The 17045-nt window shown below is 42.7% G+C and overlaps 1 protein-coding gene across 4 annotated transcripts in view; it reads left to right on the top strand.

The window, feature by feature from the left end:
• Positions 1-12008, top strand: part of LOC306919602 (uncharacterized protein) — a gene marked incomplete at its 3' end in the record, with an annotated part of 32315 nt that extends 20307 nt beyond the window's left edge. For all 4 annotated transcript variants that reach the window (XM_079532361.1, XM_079532360.1, XM_079532359.1 and 1 more), the window contains one exon: positions 11849-12008. In XM_079532361.1, the coding sequence (XP_079388487.1) occupies positions 11849-12008 (160 nt within the window). The remainder of the gene's footprint in view (positions 1-11848) is intronic.
• Positions 12009-17045: the final 5037 nt, after the last annotated feature.

Below are 17045 nucleotides of genomic sequence, written 5' to 3'. Positions count from 1 at the left end.
GACTTCTATTACACCTTTAACAGTAGAGTCACCACAGGTTAGAATGACTTCTATTAAACCTTTAACAGTAGAGTCACCACAGGTTAGAATGTCTTCTATTAAACCTTTAACAGTAGAGTCAGAGGTTAGAATGACTTCTATTAAACCTTTAACAGTAGAGTCACCACAGGTTAGAATGTCTTCTATTAAACCTTTAACAGTAGAGTCACCACAGAGGTTAGAATGACTTATATTAAACCTTTAACAGTAGAGTCAGAGGTTAGAATGACTTCTATTAAACCTTTAACAGTAGAGTCAGAGGTTAGAATGACTTCTATTAAACCTTTAACAGTAGAGTCACCACAGGTTAGAATGTCTTCTATTAAACCTTTAACAGTAGAGTCACCACAGGTTAGAATGACTTCTATTAAACCTTTAACAGTAGAGTCAGAGGTTAGAATGACTTCTATTAAACCTTTAACAGTAGAGTCACCACAGGTTAGAATGACTTCTATTAAACCTTTAACAGTAGAGTCACCACAGAGGTTAGAATGACTTCTATTAAACCTTTAACAGTAGAGTCACCACAGAGGTTAGAATGACTTCTATTAAACCTTTAACAGTAGAGTCACCACAGAGGTTAGAATGACTTCTATTAAACCTTTAACAGTAGAGTCACCACAGGTTAGAATGACTTCTATTAAACCTTTAACAGTAGAGTCACCACAGGTTAGAATTACTTCTATTAAACCTTTAACAGTAGAGTCACCACAGGTTAGAATGACTTCTATTAAACCTTTAACAGTAGAGTCAGAGGTTAGAATGTCTTCTATTAAACCTTTAACAGTAGAGTCACCACAGGTTAGAATGTCTTCTATTAAACCTTTAACAGCAGAGTCACCACAGGTTAGAATGACTTCTATTAAACCTTTAACAGTAGAGTCAGAGGTTAGAATGACTTCTATTAAACCTTTAACAGTAGAGTCAGAGGTTAGAATGACTTCTATTAAACCTTTAACAGTAGAGTCACCACAGGTTAGAATGTCTTCTATTAAACCTTTAACAGTAGAGTCACCACAGGTTAGAATGACTTCTATTAAACCTTTAACAGTAGAGTCACCACAGGTTAGAATGTCTTCTATTAAACCTTTAACAGTAGAGTCACCACAGGTTAGAATGACTTCTATTAAACCTTTAACAGTAGAGTCACCACAGGTTAGAATGACTTCTATTAAACCTTTAACAGTAGAGTCACCACAGGTTAGAATGTCTTCTATTAAACCTTTAACAGTAGAGTCACCACAGGTTAGAATGACTTCTATTAAACCTTTAACAGTAGAGTCAGAGGTTAGAATGACTTCTATTAAACCTTTAACAGTAGAGTCACCACAGGTTAGAATGTCTTCTATTAAACCTTTAACAGTAGAGTCACCACAGGTTAGAATGACTTCTATTAAACCTTTAACAGTAGAGTCACCACAGGTTAGAATGTCTTCTATTAAACCTTTAACAGTAGAGTCACCACAGGTTAGAATGACTTCTATTAAACCTTTAACAGTAGAGTCACCACAGGTTAGAATGACTTATATTAAACCTTTAACAGTAGAGTCACCACAGGTTAGAATGACTTCTATTAAACCTTTAACAGTAGAGTCACCACAGAGGTTAGAATGTCTTCTATTAAACCTTTAACAGTAGAGTCACCACAGGTTAGAATGACTTCTATTAAACCTTTAACAGTAGAGTCACCACAGGTTAGAATGACTTCTATTAAACCTTTAACAGTAGAGTCACCACAGGTTAGAATGACTTCTATTAAACCTTTAACAGTAGAGTCACCACAGGTTAGAATGTCTTCTATTAAACCTTTAACAGTAGAGTCAGAGGTTAGAATGACTTCTATTAAACCTTTAACAGTAGAGTCACCACAGGTTAGAATGTCTTCTATTAAACCTTTAACAGCAGAGTCACCACAGGTTAGAATGACTTCTATTAAACCTTTAACAGTAGAGTCACCACAGGTTAGAATGACTTCTATTAAACCTTTAACAGTAGAGTCACCACAGGTTAGAATGTCTTCTATTACACCTTTAACAGTAGAGTCACCACAGGTTAGAATGTCTTCTATTAAACCTTTAACAGTAGAGTCACCACAGGTTAGAATGTCTTCTATTAAACCTTTAACAGTAGAGTCACCACAGGTTAGAATGACTTCTATTAAACCTTTAACAGTAGAGTCACCACAGGTTAGAATGTCTTCTATTAAACCTTTAACAGTAGAGTCAGAGGTTAGAATGACTTCTATTAAACCTTTAACAGTAGAGTCACCACAGGTTAGAATGTCTTCTATTAAACCTTTAACAGTAGAGTCACCACAGGTTAGAATGACTTCTATTAAACCTTTAACAGTAGAGTCACCACAGGTTAGAATGACTTCTATTAAACCTTTAACAGTAGAGTCACCACAGGTTAGAATGTCTTCTATTAAACCTTTAACAGTAGAGTCAGAGGTTAGAATGACTTCTATTAAACCTTTAACAGTAGAGTCACCACAGGTTAGAATGTCTTCTATTAAACCTTTAACAGTAGAGTCACCACAGGTTAGAATGACTTCTATTAAACCTTTAACAGTAGAGTCACCACAGGTTAGAATTACTTCTATTAAACCTTTAACAGTAGAGTCACCACAGGTTAGAATGTCTTCTATTAAACCTTTAACAGTAGAGTCAGAGGTTAGAATGACTTCTATTAAACCTTTAACAGTAGAGTCACCACAGGTTAGAATGACTTCTATTAAACCTTTAACAGTAGAGTCAGATGTTAGAATGACTTCTATTAAACCTTTAACAGTAGAGTCACCACAGGTTAGAATGACTTCTATTAAACCTTTAACAGTAGAGTCAGAGGTTAGAATGACTTCTATTAAACCTTTAACAGTAGAGTCACCACAGGTTAGAATGACTTCTATTAAACCTTTAACAGTAGAGTCACCACAGGTTAGAATGACTTCTATTAAACCTTTAACAGTAGAGTCACCACAGGTTAGAATGACTTCTATTAAACCTTTAACAGTAGAGTCAGAGGTTAGAATGACTTCTATTAAACCTTTAACAGTAGAGTCAGAGGTTAGAATGACTTCTATTAAACCTTTAACAGTAGAGTCACCACAGGTTAGAATGACTTCTATTAAACCTTTAACAGTAGAGTCACCACAGGTTAGAATGTCTTCTATTAAACCTTTAACAGTAGAGTCACCACAGGTTAGAATGACTTCTATTAAACCTTTAACAGTAGAGTCACCACAGGTTAGAATGTCTTCTATTAAACCTTTAACAGTAGAGTCACCACAGATTAGAATGACTTCTATTAAACCTTTAACAGTAGAGTCACCACAGGTTAGAATGTCTTCTATTAAACCTTTAACAGTAGAGTCAGAGGTTAGAATGACTTCTATTAAACCTTTAACAGTAGAGTCACCACAGAGGTTAGAATGACTTCTATTAAACCTTTAACAGTAGAGTCACCACAGGTTAGAATGACTTCTATTAAACCTTTAACAGTAGAGTCACCACAGGTTAGAATGACTTCTATTAAACCTTTAACAGTAGAGTCACCACAGGTTAGAATGTCTTCTATTAAACCTTTAACAGTAGAGTCACCACAGGTTAGAATGACTTCTATTAAACCTTTAACAGTAGAGTCACCACAGGTTAGAATGACTTCTATTAAACCTTTAACAGTAGAGTCACCACATATTAGAATGACTTCTATTAAACCTTTAACAGTAGAGTCACCACAGGTTAGAATGACTTCTATTAAACCTTTAACAGTAGAGTCACCACAGGTTAGAATATCTTCTATTAAACCTTTAACAGTAGAGTCACCACAGGTTAGAATGTCTTCTATTAAACCTTTAACAGTAGAGTCACCACAGGTTAGAATGACTTCTATTAAACCTTTAACAGTAGAGTCACCACAGGTTAGAATGACTTCTATTAAACCTTTAACAGTAGAGTCACCACAGAGGTTAGAATGACTTCTATTAAACCTTTAACAGTAGAGTCACCACAGGTTAGAATGACTTCTATTAAACCTTTAACAGTAGAGTCACCACAGAGGTTAGAATGACTTCTATTAAACCTTTAACAGTAGAGTCAGAGGTTAGAATGACTTCTATTAAACCTTTAACAGTAGAGTCACCACAGGTTAGAATGACTTCTATTAAACCTTTAACAGTAGAGTCACCACAGGTTAGAATGACTTCTATTAAACCTTTAACAGTAGAGTCAGCACAGGTTAGAATGACTTCTATTAAACCTTTAACAGTAGAGTCACCACAGGTTAGAATGACTTCTATTAAACCTTTAACAGTAGAGTCACCACAGGTTAGAATGACTTCTATTAAACCTTTAACAGTAGAGTCAGAGGTTAGAATGACCTCTATTAAACCTTTAACAGTAGAGTCACCACAGGTTAGAATGACTTCTATTAAACCTTTAACAGTAGAGTCACCACAGGTTAGAATGACTTCTATTAAACCTTTAACAGTAGAGTCAGAGGTTAGAATGACTTCTATTAAACCTTTAACAGTAGAGTCACCACAGGTTAGAATGTCTTCTATTAAACCTTTAACAGTAGAGTCACCACAGGTTAGAATGACTTCTATTAAACCTTTAACAGTAGAGTCACCACAGGTTAGAATGACTTCTATTAAACCTTTAACAGTAGAGTCACCACAGGTTAGAATGTCTTCTATTAAACCTTTAACAGTAGAGTCACCACAGAGGTTAGAATGACTTCTATTAAACCTTTAACAGTAGAGTCACCACAGGTTAGAATGACTTCTATTAAACCTTTAACAGTAGAGTCACCACAGGTTAGAATGTCTTCTATTAAACCTTTAACAGTAGAGTCAGAGGTTAGAATGACTTCTATTAAACCTTTAACAGTAGAGTCACCACAGGTTAGAATGACTTCTATTAAACCTTTAACAGTAGAGTCACCACAGGTTAGAATGACTTCTATTAAACCTTTAACAGTAGAGTCACCACAGGTTAGAATGACTTCTATTAAACCTTTAACAGTAGAGTCAGAGGTTAGAATGACTTCTATTAAACCTTTAACAGTAGTCACCACAGGTTAGAATGACTTCTATTAAACCTTTAACAGTAGAGTCACCACAGGTTAGAATGACTTCTATTACACCTTTAACAGTAGAGTCACCACAGGTTAGAATGACTTCTATTAAACCTTTAACAGTAGAGTCACCACAGGTTAGAATGTCTTCTATTAAACCTTTAACAGTAGAGTCAGAGGTTAGAATGACTTCTATTAAACCTTTAACAGTAGAGTCACCACAGGTTAGAATGTCTTCTATTAAACCTTTAACAGTAGAGTCACCACAGAGGTTAGAATGACTTATATTAAACCTTTAACAGTAGAGTCAGAGGTTAGAATGACTTCTATTAAACCTTTAACAGTAGAGTCAGAGGTTAGAATGACTTCTATTAAACCTTTAACAGTAGAGTCACCACAGGTTAGAATGTCTTCTATTAAACCTTTAACAGTAGAGTCACCACAGGTTAGAATGACTTCTATTAAACCTTTAACAGTAGAGTCAGAGGTTAGAATGACTTCTATTAAACCTTTAACAGTAGAGTCACCACAGGTTAGAATGACTTCTATTAAACCTTTAACAGTAGAGTCACCACAGAGGTTAGAATGACTTCTATTAAACCTTTAACAGTAGAGTCACCACAGAGGTTAGAATGACTTCTATTAAACCTTTAACAGTAGAGTCACCACAGAGGTTAGAATGACTTCTATTAAACCTTTAACAGTAGAGTCACCACAGGTTAGAATGACTTCTATTAAACCTTTAACAGTAGAGTCACCACAGGTTAGAATTACTTCTATTAAACCTTTAACAGTAGAGTCACCACAGGTTAGAATGACTTCTATTAAACCTTTAACAGTAGAGTCAGAGGTTAGAATGTCTTCTATTAAACCTTTAACAGTAGAGTCACCACAGGTTAGAATGTCTTCTATTAAACCTTTAACAGCAGAGTCACCACAGGTTAGAATGACTTCTATTAAACCTTTAACAGTAGAGTCAGAGGTTAGAATGACTTCTATTAAACCTTTAACAGTAGAGTCAGAGGTTAGAATGACTTCTATTAAACCTTTAACAGTAGAGTCACCACAGGTTAGAATGTCTTCTATTAAACCTTTAACAGTAGAGTCACCACAGGTTAGAATGACTTCTATTAAACCTTTAACAGTAGAGTCACCACAGGTTAGAATGTCTTCTATTAAACCTTTAACAGTAGAGTCACCACAGGTTAGAATGACTTCTATTAAACCTTTAACAGTAGAGTCACCACAGGTTAGAATGACTTCTATTAAACCTTTAACAGTAGAGTCACCACAGGTTAGAATGTCTTCTATTAAACCTTTAACAGTAGAGTCACCACAGGTTAGAATGACTTCTATTAAACCTTTAACAGTAGAGTCAGAGGTTAGAATGACTTCTATTAAACCTTTAACAGTAGAGTCACCACAGGTTAGAATGTCTTCTATTAAACCTTTAACAGTAGAGTCACCACAGGTTAGAATGACTTCTATTAAACCTTTAACAGTAGAGTCACCACAGGTTAGAATGTCTTCTATTAAACCTTTAACAGTAGAGTCACCACAGGTTAGAATGACTTCTATTAAACCTTTAACAGTAGAGTCACCACAGGTTAGAATGACTTATATTAAACCTTTAACAGTAGAGTCACCACAGGTTAGAATGACTTCTATTAAACCTTTAACAGTAGAGTCACCACAGAGGTTAGAATGTCTTCTATTAAACCTTTAACAGTAGAGTCACCACAGGTTAGAATGACTTCTATTAAACCTTTAACAGTAGAGTCACCACAGGTTAGAATGACTTCTATTAAACCTTTAACAGTAGAGTCACCACAGGTTAGAATGACTTCTATTAAACCTTTAACAGTAGAGTCACCACAGGTTAGAATGTCTTCTATTAAACCTTTAACAGTAGAGTCAGAGGTTAGAATGACTTCTATTAAACCTTTAACAGTAGAGTCACCACAGGTTAGAATGTCTTCTATTAAACCTTTAACAGCAGAGTCACCACAGGTTAGAATGACTTCTATTAAACCTTTAACAGTAGAGTCACCACAGGTTAGAATGACTTCTATTAAACCTTTAACAGTAGAGTCACCACAGGTTAGAATGTCTTCTATTACACCTTTAACAGTAGAGTCACCACAGGTTAGAATGTCTTCTATTAAACCTTTAACAGTAGAGTCACCACAGGTTAGAATGTCTTCTATTAAACCTTTAACAGTAGAGTCACCACAGGTTAGAATGACTTCTATTAAACCTTTAACAGTAGAGTCACCACAGGTTAGAATGTCTTCTATTAAACCTTTAACAGTAGAGTCAGAGGTTAGAATGACTTCTATTAAACCTTTAACAGTAGAGTCACCACAGGTTAGAATGTCTTCTATTAAACCTTTAACAGTAGAGTCACCACAGGTTAGAATGACTTCTATTAAACCTTTAACAGTAGAGTCACCACAGGTTAGAATGACTTCTATTAAACCTTTAACAGTAGAGTCACCACAGGTTAGAATGTCTTCTATTAAACCTTTAACAGTAGAGTCAGAGGTTAGAATGACTTCTATTAAACCTTTAACAGTAGAGTCACCACAGGTTAGAATGTCTTCTATTAAACCTTTAACAGTAGAGTCACCACAGGTTAGAATGACTTCTATTAAACCTTTAACAGTAGAGTCACCACAGGTTAGAATTACTTCTATTAAACCTTTAACAGTAGAGTCACCACAGGTTAGAATGTCTTCTATTAAACCTTTAACAGTAGAGTCAGAGGTTAGAATGACTTCTATTAAACCTTTAACAGTAGAGTCACCACAGGTTAGAATGACTTCTATTAAACCTTTAACAGTAGAGTCAGATGTTAGAATGACTTCTATTAAACCTTTAACAGTAGAGTCACCACAGGTTAGAATGACTTCTATTAAACCTTTAACAGTAGAGTCAGAGGTTAGAATGACTTCTATTAAACCTTTAACAGTAGAGTCACCACAGGTTAGAATGACTTCTATTAAACCTTTAACAGTAGAGTCACCACAGGTTAGAATGACTTCTATTAAACCTTTAACAGTAGAGTCACCACAGGTTAGAATGACTTCTATTAAACCTTTAACAGTAGAGTCAGAGGTTAGAATGACTTCTATTAAACCTTTAACAGTAGAGTCAGAGGTTAGAATGACTTCTATTAAACCTTTAACAGTAGAGTCACCACAGGTTAGAATGTCTTCTATTAAACCTTTAACAGTAGAGTCACCACAGAGGTTAGAATGTCTTCTATTAAACCTTTAACAGTAGAGTCACCACAGGTTAGAATGACTTCTATTAAACCTTTAACAGTAGAGTCAGAGGTTAGAATGACTTCTATTAAACCTTTAACAGTAGAGTCAGAGGTTAGAATGTCTTCTATTAAACCTTTAACAGTAGAGTCAGAGGTTAGAATGACTTCTATTAAACCTTTAACAGTAGAGTCACCACAGGTTAGAATGTCTTCTATTAAACCTTTAACAGTAGAGTCAGAGGTTAGAATGACTTCTATTAAACCTTTAACAGTAGAGTCACCACAGGTTAGAATGACTTCTATTAAACCTTTAACAGTAGAGTCACCACAGGTTAGAATGACTTCTATTAAACCTTTAACAGTAGAGTCAGAGGTTAGAATGACTTCTATTAAACCTTTAACAGTAGAGTCAGAGGTTAGAATGACTTCTATTAAACCTTTAACAGTAGAGTCAGAGGTTAGAATGTCTTCTATTAAACCTTTAACAGTAGAGTCACCACAGGTTAGAATGACTTCTATTAAACCTTTAACAGTAGAGTCAGAGGTTAGAATGACTTCTATTAAACCTTTAACAGTAGAGTCACCACAGGTTAGAATGACTTCTATTAAACCTTTAACAGTAGAGTCACCACAGGTTAGAATGTCTTCTATTAAACCTTTAACAGTAGAGTCACCACAGGTTAGAATGTCTTCTATTAAACCTTTAACAGTAGAGTCACCACAGGTTAGAATGACTTCTATTAAACCTTTAACAGTAGAGTCACCACAGGTTTTTCCTAATTTTCAAGATTTTTCAAAAATAGCAGACCTACAAGCTCATAGCGCGGCACTCGGCATAACATAATGCTTAAAAACACCAAAAGGGTTCCTGTACAGAATGGGTTTAATTGATTATGACCGATCGTTTCAGCCCTAAGATATATTGCACACACATCAGACTAAGGCCCAGGCCACACGTATCTGGATCTTTTGCTAAACGCACATTATTTTGTGCGTTTGGGCCTTTCAGCCACACGCAAACGCCGTTTTCGGCCACTCAAACGGAGCTTTTGAGAAACGATGATGTCACCGCTTATTAGCGCATATCATTTTTACTATAATTAGGTGAGAAATGCAGCTTAATGTGCCTGCATGGAAAGTTTGGAAACTACACAGATCTATCCAATTGTTCATGTTTATATATCACTGTTAACAACTTTAAAACTTATCATATGTTGCATCAACTACAGCGAGCAAAGTCTCTGCTCTGCTGCATCCAATGATAAATATATCAGCCTACTAGTCCAGTGCGGACTGGTGATTTACTTTGTATTGGTGCCGACTCGAGTGCGAAGCTTGAACAATATGTTAATTGCGGACCGCTACAAATAAACTAGTCTGTGGATGGTCATGGAGGGGAGAGAGAGGGGGTGCAGAGAGAGAGAGGTGTGAATGGTGAGAAGAAAGTATACAGTGGGTCGCCGTGCGCTGCTGCGCATATGGCTCTCTCCTGTTTAGGTAATAAAGGGCGCACTCTTGACTGCATTTGTCACTGTGCCTGTATGCTGACAATGCGCGCGCGTGTGAACTTTTATTAGTCTACATCATAACGTGACATTTATTCTACACCTCGAAAATATAGCCACTCTACAAGCTCACAAGTGGTTGTGGACACTTCTATAGGTCTGACTCTGCTGTTATTTTCTGTGCAGGACTTGCCAAGTCGCCAGAGCAATGGTAACGTCTAAAGTGTCATCATTTCTAAATGATATGGACTCGAGAAAAGTCTAGAGTCGGGATTTGGAGATTTACGCACATAGTGTGACTGACAGACAATGAAAGAAACATGTTCCACATAGTGTGACATCCAGACAATGAAAGAAACATGTTCCACATAGTGTGACATCCAGACAATGAAAGAAACATGTTCCACATAGTGTGACATGCTGACAGACAATGAAAGAAACATGTTCCACATAGTGTGACATGCTGACAGACAATGAAAGAAACATGTTCCACATAGTGTGACATGCTGACAGACAATGAAAGAAACATGTTCCACATAGTGTGACTGACAGACAATGAAAGAAACATGTTCCACATAGTGTGACTGACAGACAATGAAAGAAACATGTTCCACATAGTGTGACTGACAGACAATGAAAGAAACATGTTCCACATAGTGTGACTGACAGACAATGAAAGAAACATGTTCCACATAGTGTGACTGACAGACAATGAAAGAAACATGTTCCACATAGTGTGACATGCTGACAGACAATGAAAGAAACATGTTCCACATAGTGTGACATGCTGACAGACAATGAAAGAAACATGTTCCACATAGTGTGACATGCTGACAGACAATGAAAGAAACATGTTCCACATAGTGTGACATGCTGACAGACAATGAAAGAAACATGTTCCACATAGTGTGACATCCAGACAATGAAAGAAACATGTTCCACATAGTGTGACATGCTGACAGACAATGAAAGAAACATGTTCCACATAGTGTGACATGCTGACAGACAATGAAAGAAACATGTTCCACATAGTGTGACATGCTGACAGACAATGAAAGAAACATGTTCCACATAGTGTGACATGCTGACAGACAATGAAAGAAACATGTTCCACATAGTGTGACATGCTGACAGACAATGAAAGAAACATGTTCCACATAGTGTGACTGACAGACAATGAAAGAAACATGTTCCACATAGTGTGACATGCTGACAGACAATGAAAGAAACATGTTCCACATAGTGTGACATGCTGACAGACAATGAAAGAAACATGTTCCACATAGTGTGACATGCTGACAGACAATGAAAGAAACATGTTCCACATAGTGTGACTGACAGACAATGAAAGAAACATGTTCCACATAGTGTGACATGCTGACAGACAATGAAAGAAACATGTTCCACATAGTGTGACTGACAGACAATGAAAGAAACATGTTCCACATAGTGTGACATGCTGACAGACAATGAAAGAAACATGTTCCACATAGTGTGACATGCTGACAGACAATGAAAGAAACATGTTCCACATAGTGTGACATGCTGACAGACAATGAAAGAAACATGTTCCACATAGTGTGACATGCTGACAGACAATGAAAGAAACATGTTCCACTTCCACTCACAATTTAGGTGGCTTTTAAAATGCGGTACTTATTCCTTCATTAAAAAATATGATTGGCAACTCAAGTGTAAATATAAAATCAATAGCCTACAATTGAAACCTGCTACTACAGTGTTCAATGCGTTTCTGCGTTTTTGGTGTGGACTCAGATATCTGTCGTATGGGCAGGGATTTTTTCTTAAACGGAGGACGGAAATATCCGTTTTGCAAAAGATCCAGAGTAGTGTAGCCTGGGCATAAGAATAATGGTGTTGGTATGAGAATGTAGTGGAATGTCTCTGTCCTCTCCTGTCTGTCCAGACCTAATGTCTCTCTCTCTCTCTCTCTCTCTAGGAAGCGCCTGCGTCCAGACCTAATGTCTCTCGCCCCCGGGCGGTCGAGGGAGCGCAGGATGAGTCGCTCTCCGCTGAGGAGGCGGAGCCCTCCGTCGCCACGACGGCGCTCTCGCTCGCCCATCCGGAGGCGGAGCCGCTCTCCCCTGGCGCACAGGTGAGGCTGATGTCATAGTGATGTCATAGTTGTTGAACAGATACACAGCGTAACGTCATGGCTGTGTTGTTGAACACACACACACAGCTTAACGTCATGGCTGTGTTGTTGAACACACACAGCTTAACGTCATGGCTGTGTTGTTGAACACACACACAGCTTAACATCATGGCTGTGTTGTTGAACACACACAGCTTAACGTCATGGCGGTGGTGTTGAACACACACACAGCTTAACGTCATGGCGGTGGTGTTGAACACACACACACACAGCTTAACGTCATGGCTGTGTTGTTGAACACACACACAGCTTAACGTCATGGCTGTGTTGAACACACACAGCTTAACGTCATGGCTGTGTTGTTGAACACACACAGCTTAACGTCATGGCTGTGTTGTTGAACACACACACACAGCTTAACGTCATGGCTGTGTTGTTGAACACACACACACAGCTTAACGTCATGGCTGTGTTGTTGAACACACACACAGCCTAACGTCATGGCTGTGTTGTTGAACACACACTTAACGTCATGGCTGTGTTGTTGAACACACACACACACAGCTTAGCGTCATGGCTCTGTTGTTGAACACACACACACAGCTTAACGTCATGGCTGTGTTGTTGAACACACACACTTAACGTCATGGCTGTGTTGTTGAACACACACACAGCTTAACGTCATGGCTGTGTTGTTGAACACACACACAGCTTAACAACAGTCAAAAGCAGCGGGCCGGCAGACCTCAAAGGTCTAGCTGGAGTACGATCATCCAAGACGTCAGATAAGTACGAGGGGACCATGGCCTGCAGCCCATGTAGAGATTTATATACAAATAAGGAACTGGATCACAAAGGCCATAACACACTATTACACTTCTGTACACAAGGGGGCACTCAAGAGCTTTGAATCTGTCCAGAAGGAGCATGGTCTTGAGAAGAGTGACTTTTACAGATTCTTACAGATCAGAGTTACTGAACCCACTGTGTGGAATTAATTAGTCTAGTTTTAGTCGACTAAAACGTATTTTGGCGGTCCTTGATGCCGTCGTAATGGCTGATTTTACACTTGCTGAAAATAGCAGATCTACAAGCTTGTAGATCTGCCATTTTCAGCATGCAACCAAGTGTAAAATGACTTATACTGGCTCTCTTGTCCACTAGTCCCTTCCTAACATTTTAGTCTAGTTTGTATTTGTTGACAAAATTGACAGTATATTTAGTCTTAGTTTTAGTCATCATAGCTTAGTTTTAATTTAGTTTTCATGTAGTTTTCATCAGTGGAAAAAGGTAGTCGACGAACATTTTCCGTCATAGTTTTAGTCGACAAAAACAACACTGCATGGACCAGACGTTGAGTGGTGTCTTGTATCTGGAGGCTTCAGAGCTCTGCACACACACACACACACACACACACAACCTGGGAGCTGACCAGTACAACCACAGTCTTATACTGTCGGCCACTAAGCAGCTCCACTGGAGCAGTTGGGGGTTCAGTGCCTTGCTCAGGGGCACTTCAGCGGTGTTGGGTGAGTTGATGACCAATCACTTCCCCACCCAGATTCTTCCTGCCCGTCCGGGGAATCGAACCGGCAACCGTTGGGCAACGAGGGCGCTCCTCTGACCCTCATGAGGGTGTTTCTGTCAGCAGGAGTATTACCGCTATCTGGGACAGTGCTGTTTCCGTCGACTAAAACTGAGACGAAGAATGTCCGTCGACTACCTTTTTCCACTGACGAAAACTAAATGGAAACTAAGCTACAATGACTAAAACTAAGACTAAATATACTGTCGATTTTGTCAACAAATAAAAACTAAACTAAATGTTAGGGACTAGTGGATAAGAGGTCTAGTACAAGTCGTTTTACACTTGGTTTCATGCTGAAAGTAGCCGATCTACAAGCTCACAACCCGTCGCGTTGTGAGCTTGTAGATCGGCTATTTTCAGCAAGTGTAAAATGAGTCATTGCGACTGCATCAAGGCCCGCCAAAATACATTTTAGTCGACTACAACTAGACTAAAACAACTATTCCAAAGAAACTGAAAACTGAAACTAAAATCAAAATTTGCTGCCAGAAACAACACTGACACCGAGTGCCGTGTTACGAGGGGGGGGGGGGGGGTCCCTGGAACAACACTGACACAGAGTTACGAGGGGGGGGGGGGTCCCTGGAACAACACTGACACCGAGTTACGAGGGGGGGGGGGGTCCCTGGAACAACACTGACACAGAGTTACGAGGGGGGGGGGGTCCCTGGAACAACACTGACACAGAGTTACGAGGGGGGGGGGGGTCCCTGGAACAACACTGACACAGAGTTACGAGGGGGGGGGGGGGGTCCCTGAAACAACACTGACACAGAGTTACGAGGGGGGGGGGGGGTCCCTGGAACAACACTGACACAGAGTTACGAGGGGGGGGGGGGTCCCTGGAACAACACTGACACAGAGTTACGAGGGGGGGGGGGGGGGGGGTCCCTGGAACAACACTGACACAGAGTTACGAGGGGGGGGGGGGGGTCCCTGGAACAACACTGACACAGAGTTACGAGGGGGGGGGGGGGGGGGGGGTCCCTGGAACAACACTGACACAGAGTTACGAGGGGGGGGGGGGGGGTTTCCCTGAAACAACACTGACACAGAGTTACGAGGGGGGGGGGGGGGGGGGTTTCCCTGAAACAACACTGACACAGAGTTACGAGGGGGGGGGGGGGGGGTTTCCCTGAAACAACACTGACACAGAGTTACGAGGGGGGGGGGGGGGGTTTCCCTGAAACAACACTGACACAGAGTTACGAGGGGGGGGGGGGGGGGGTTTCCCTGAAACAACACTGACACAGAGTTACGAGGGGGGGGGGGGGGGGGGTTTCCCTGAAACAACACTGACACAGAGTTACGAGGGGGGGGGGGGGGGGGTTTCCCTGAAACAACACTGACACAGAGTTACGAGGGGGGGGGGGGGGTCCCTGAACAACACTGACACAGAGTTACGAGGGGGGGGGGGGGGGGGGGGGTCCCTGAACAACACTGACACAGAGTTACGAGGGGGGGGGGGGGGGTTTCCCTGAAACAACACTGACACAGAGTTACGAGGGGGGGGGGGGGGGGTTTCCCTGAAACAACACTGACACAGAGTTACGAAGGGGGGGGGGGGGGGGTTTCCCTGAAACAACACTGACACAGAGTTACGAGGGGGGGGGGGGGGGGTTTCCCTGAAACAACACTGACACAGAGTTACGAAGGGGGGGGGGGGGGGGGTCCCTGAAACAACACTGACACAGAGTTACGACGAGGGGGGGGGGGGGGGGGTCCCTGAAACAACACTGACACAGAGTTACGAGGGGGGGGGGGGGGGGTCCCTGAAACAACACTGACACAGAGTTACGAGGGGGGGGGGGGGGGGGGTCCCTGAAACAACACTGACACAGAGTTACGAGGGGGGGGGGGGGGGGTCCCTGAAACAACACTGACACAGAGTTACGAGGGGGGGGGGGGGGGGGGTCCCTGAAACAACACTGACACAGAGTTACGAGGGGGGGGGGGGGGGGGGGGTTCCCTGAAACAACACTGACACAGAGTTACGAGGGGGGGGGGGGGGGGGTCCCTGAAACAACACTGACACAGAGTTACGAGGGGGGGGGGGGGGGGGGGTCCCTGAAACAACACTGACACAGAGTTACGAGGGGGGGGGGGGGGGGGTCCCTGAAACAACACTGACACAGAGTTACGAGGGGGGGGGGGGGGGGGTCCCTGAAACAACACTGACACAGAGTTACGAGGGGGGGGGGGGGGGGGGGTCCCTGAAACAACACTGACACAGAGTTACGAGGGGGGGGGGGGGGGGGTCCCAGGAACAACACTGACACAGAGTTACGAGGGGGGGGGGGGGGGGGGTCCCTGAAACAACACTGACACAGAGTTACGAGGGGGGGGGGGGGGGGGGGTCCCTGAAACAACACTGACACAGAGTTACGAGGGGGGGGGGGGGGGGGTTTCCCTGAAACAACACTGACACAGAGTTACGAGGGGGGGGGGGGGGGGGGCGGGGGGTCCCTGGAACAACACTGACACAGAGTTACGAGGGGGGGGGGGGGGGGGGCGGGGTCCCTGAAACAACACTGACACAGAGTTACGAGGGGGGGGGGGGGGGGGTCCCTGAAACAACACTGACACAGAGTTACGAGGGGGGGGGGGGGGGGGGGGCGGGGTCCCTGGAAACAACACTGACACAGAGTTACGAGGGGGGGGGGGGGGGGGGGTCCCTGAAACAACACTGACACAGAGTTACGAGGGGGGGGGGGGGGGGGGCGGGGTCCCTGGAACAACACTGACACAGAGTTACGAGGGGGGGGGGGGGGGGGGTCCCTGAAACAACACTGACACAGAGTTACGAGGGGGGGGGGGGGGTCCCTGGAACAACACTGACACAGAGTTACGAGGGGGGGGGGGGGGGGGGGTCCCTGAAACAACACTGACACAGAGTTACGAGGGGGGGGGGGGGGGGGGGGCGGGGGTCCCTGGAACAACACTGACACAGAGTTACGAGGGGGGGGGGGGGGGGGGGTCCCTGAAACAACACTGACACAGAGGTTACGAGGGGGGGGGGGGGGGGTCCCTGGAACAACACTGACACCGAGTGCCGTGTTACGAGGGGGGGGGGGGGGGGGGGGGGGTCCCTGGAACAACACTGACACAGAGTGCCGTGTTACGAGGGGGGGGGGGGGGGGGTCCCTGGAACAACACTGACACCCGAGTGCCGTGTTACGAGGGGGGGGGGGGGGGGGGGGGGGTCCCTGGAACAACACTGACACAGAGTGCCGTGTTACGAGGGGGGGGGGGGGGGGGTCCCCTAGAACAACACTGACACCGAGTGCCGTGTTACGAGGGGGGGGGGGGGGGGGGGGGTCCCTGGAACAACACTGACACAGAGTGCCGTGTTACTAGGGGGGGGGGGGGGGGTCCCTGGAACAACACTGACACAGAGTGCCGTGTTACGAGGGGGGGGGGGGGGGGGTCCCTAGAACAACACTGACACCGAGT

Source organism: Electrona antarctica, assembly GCF_951216825.1.
Source record: "Electrona antarctica genome assembly, contig: scaffold_526, whole genome shotgun sequence".
Taxonomy (NCBI): Eukaryota; Metazoa; Chordata; class Actinopteri; order Myctophiformes; family Myctophidae; genus Electrona; species Electrona antarctica.
Note: the sequence above shows the minus strand (reverse complement) of the source record. Positions and strands in the feature narration are given on the sequence as shown.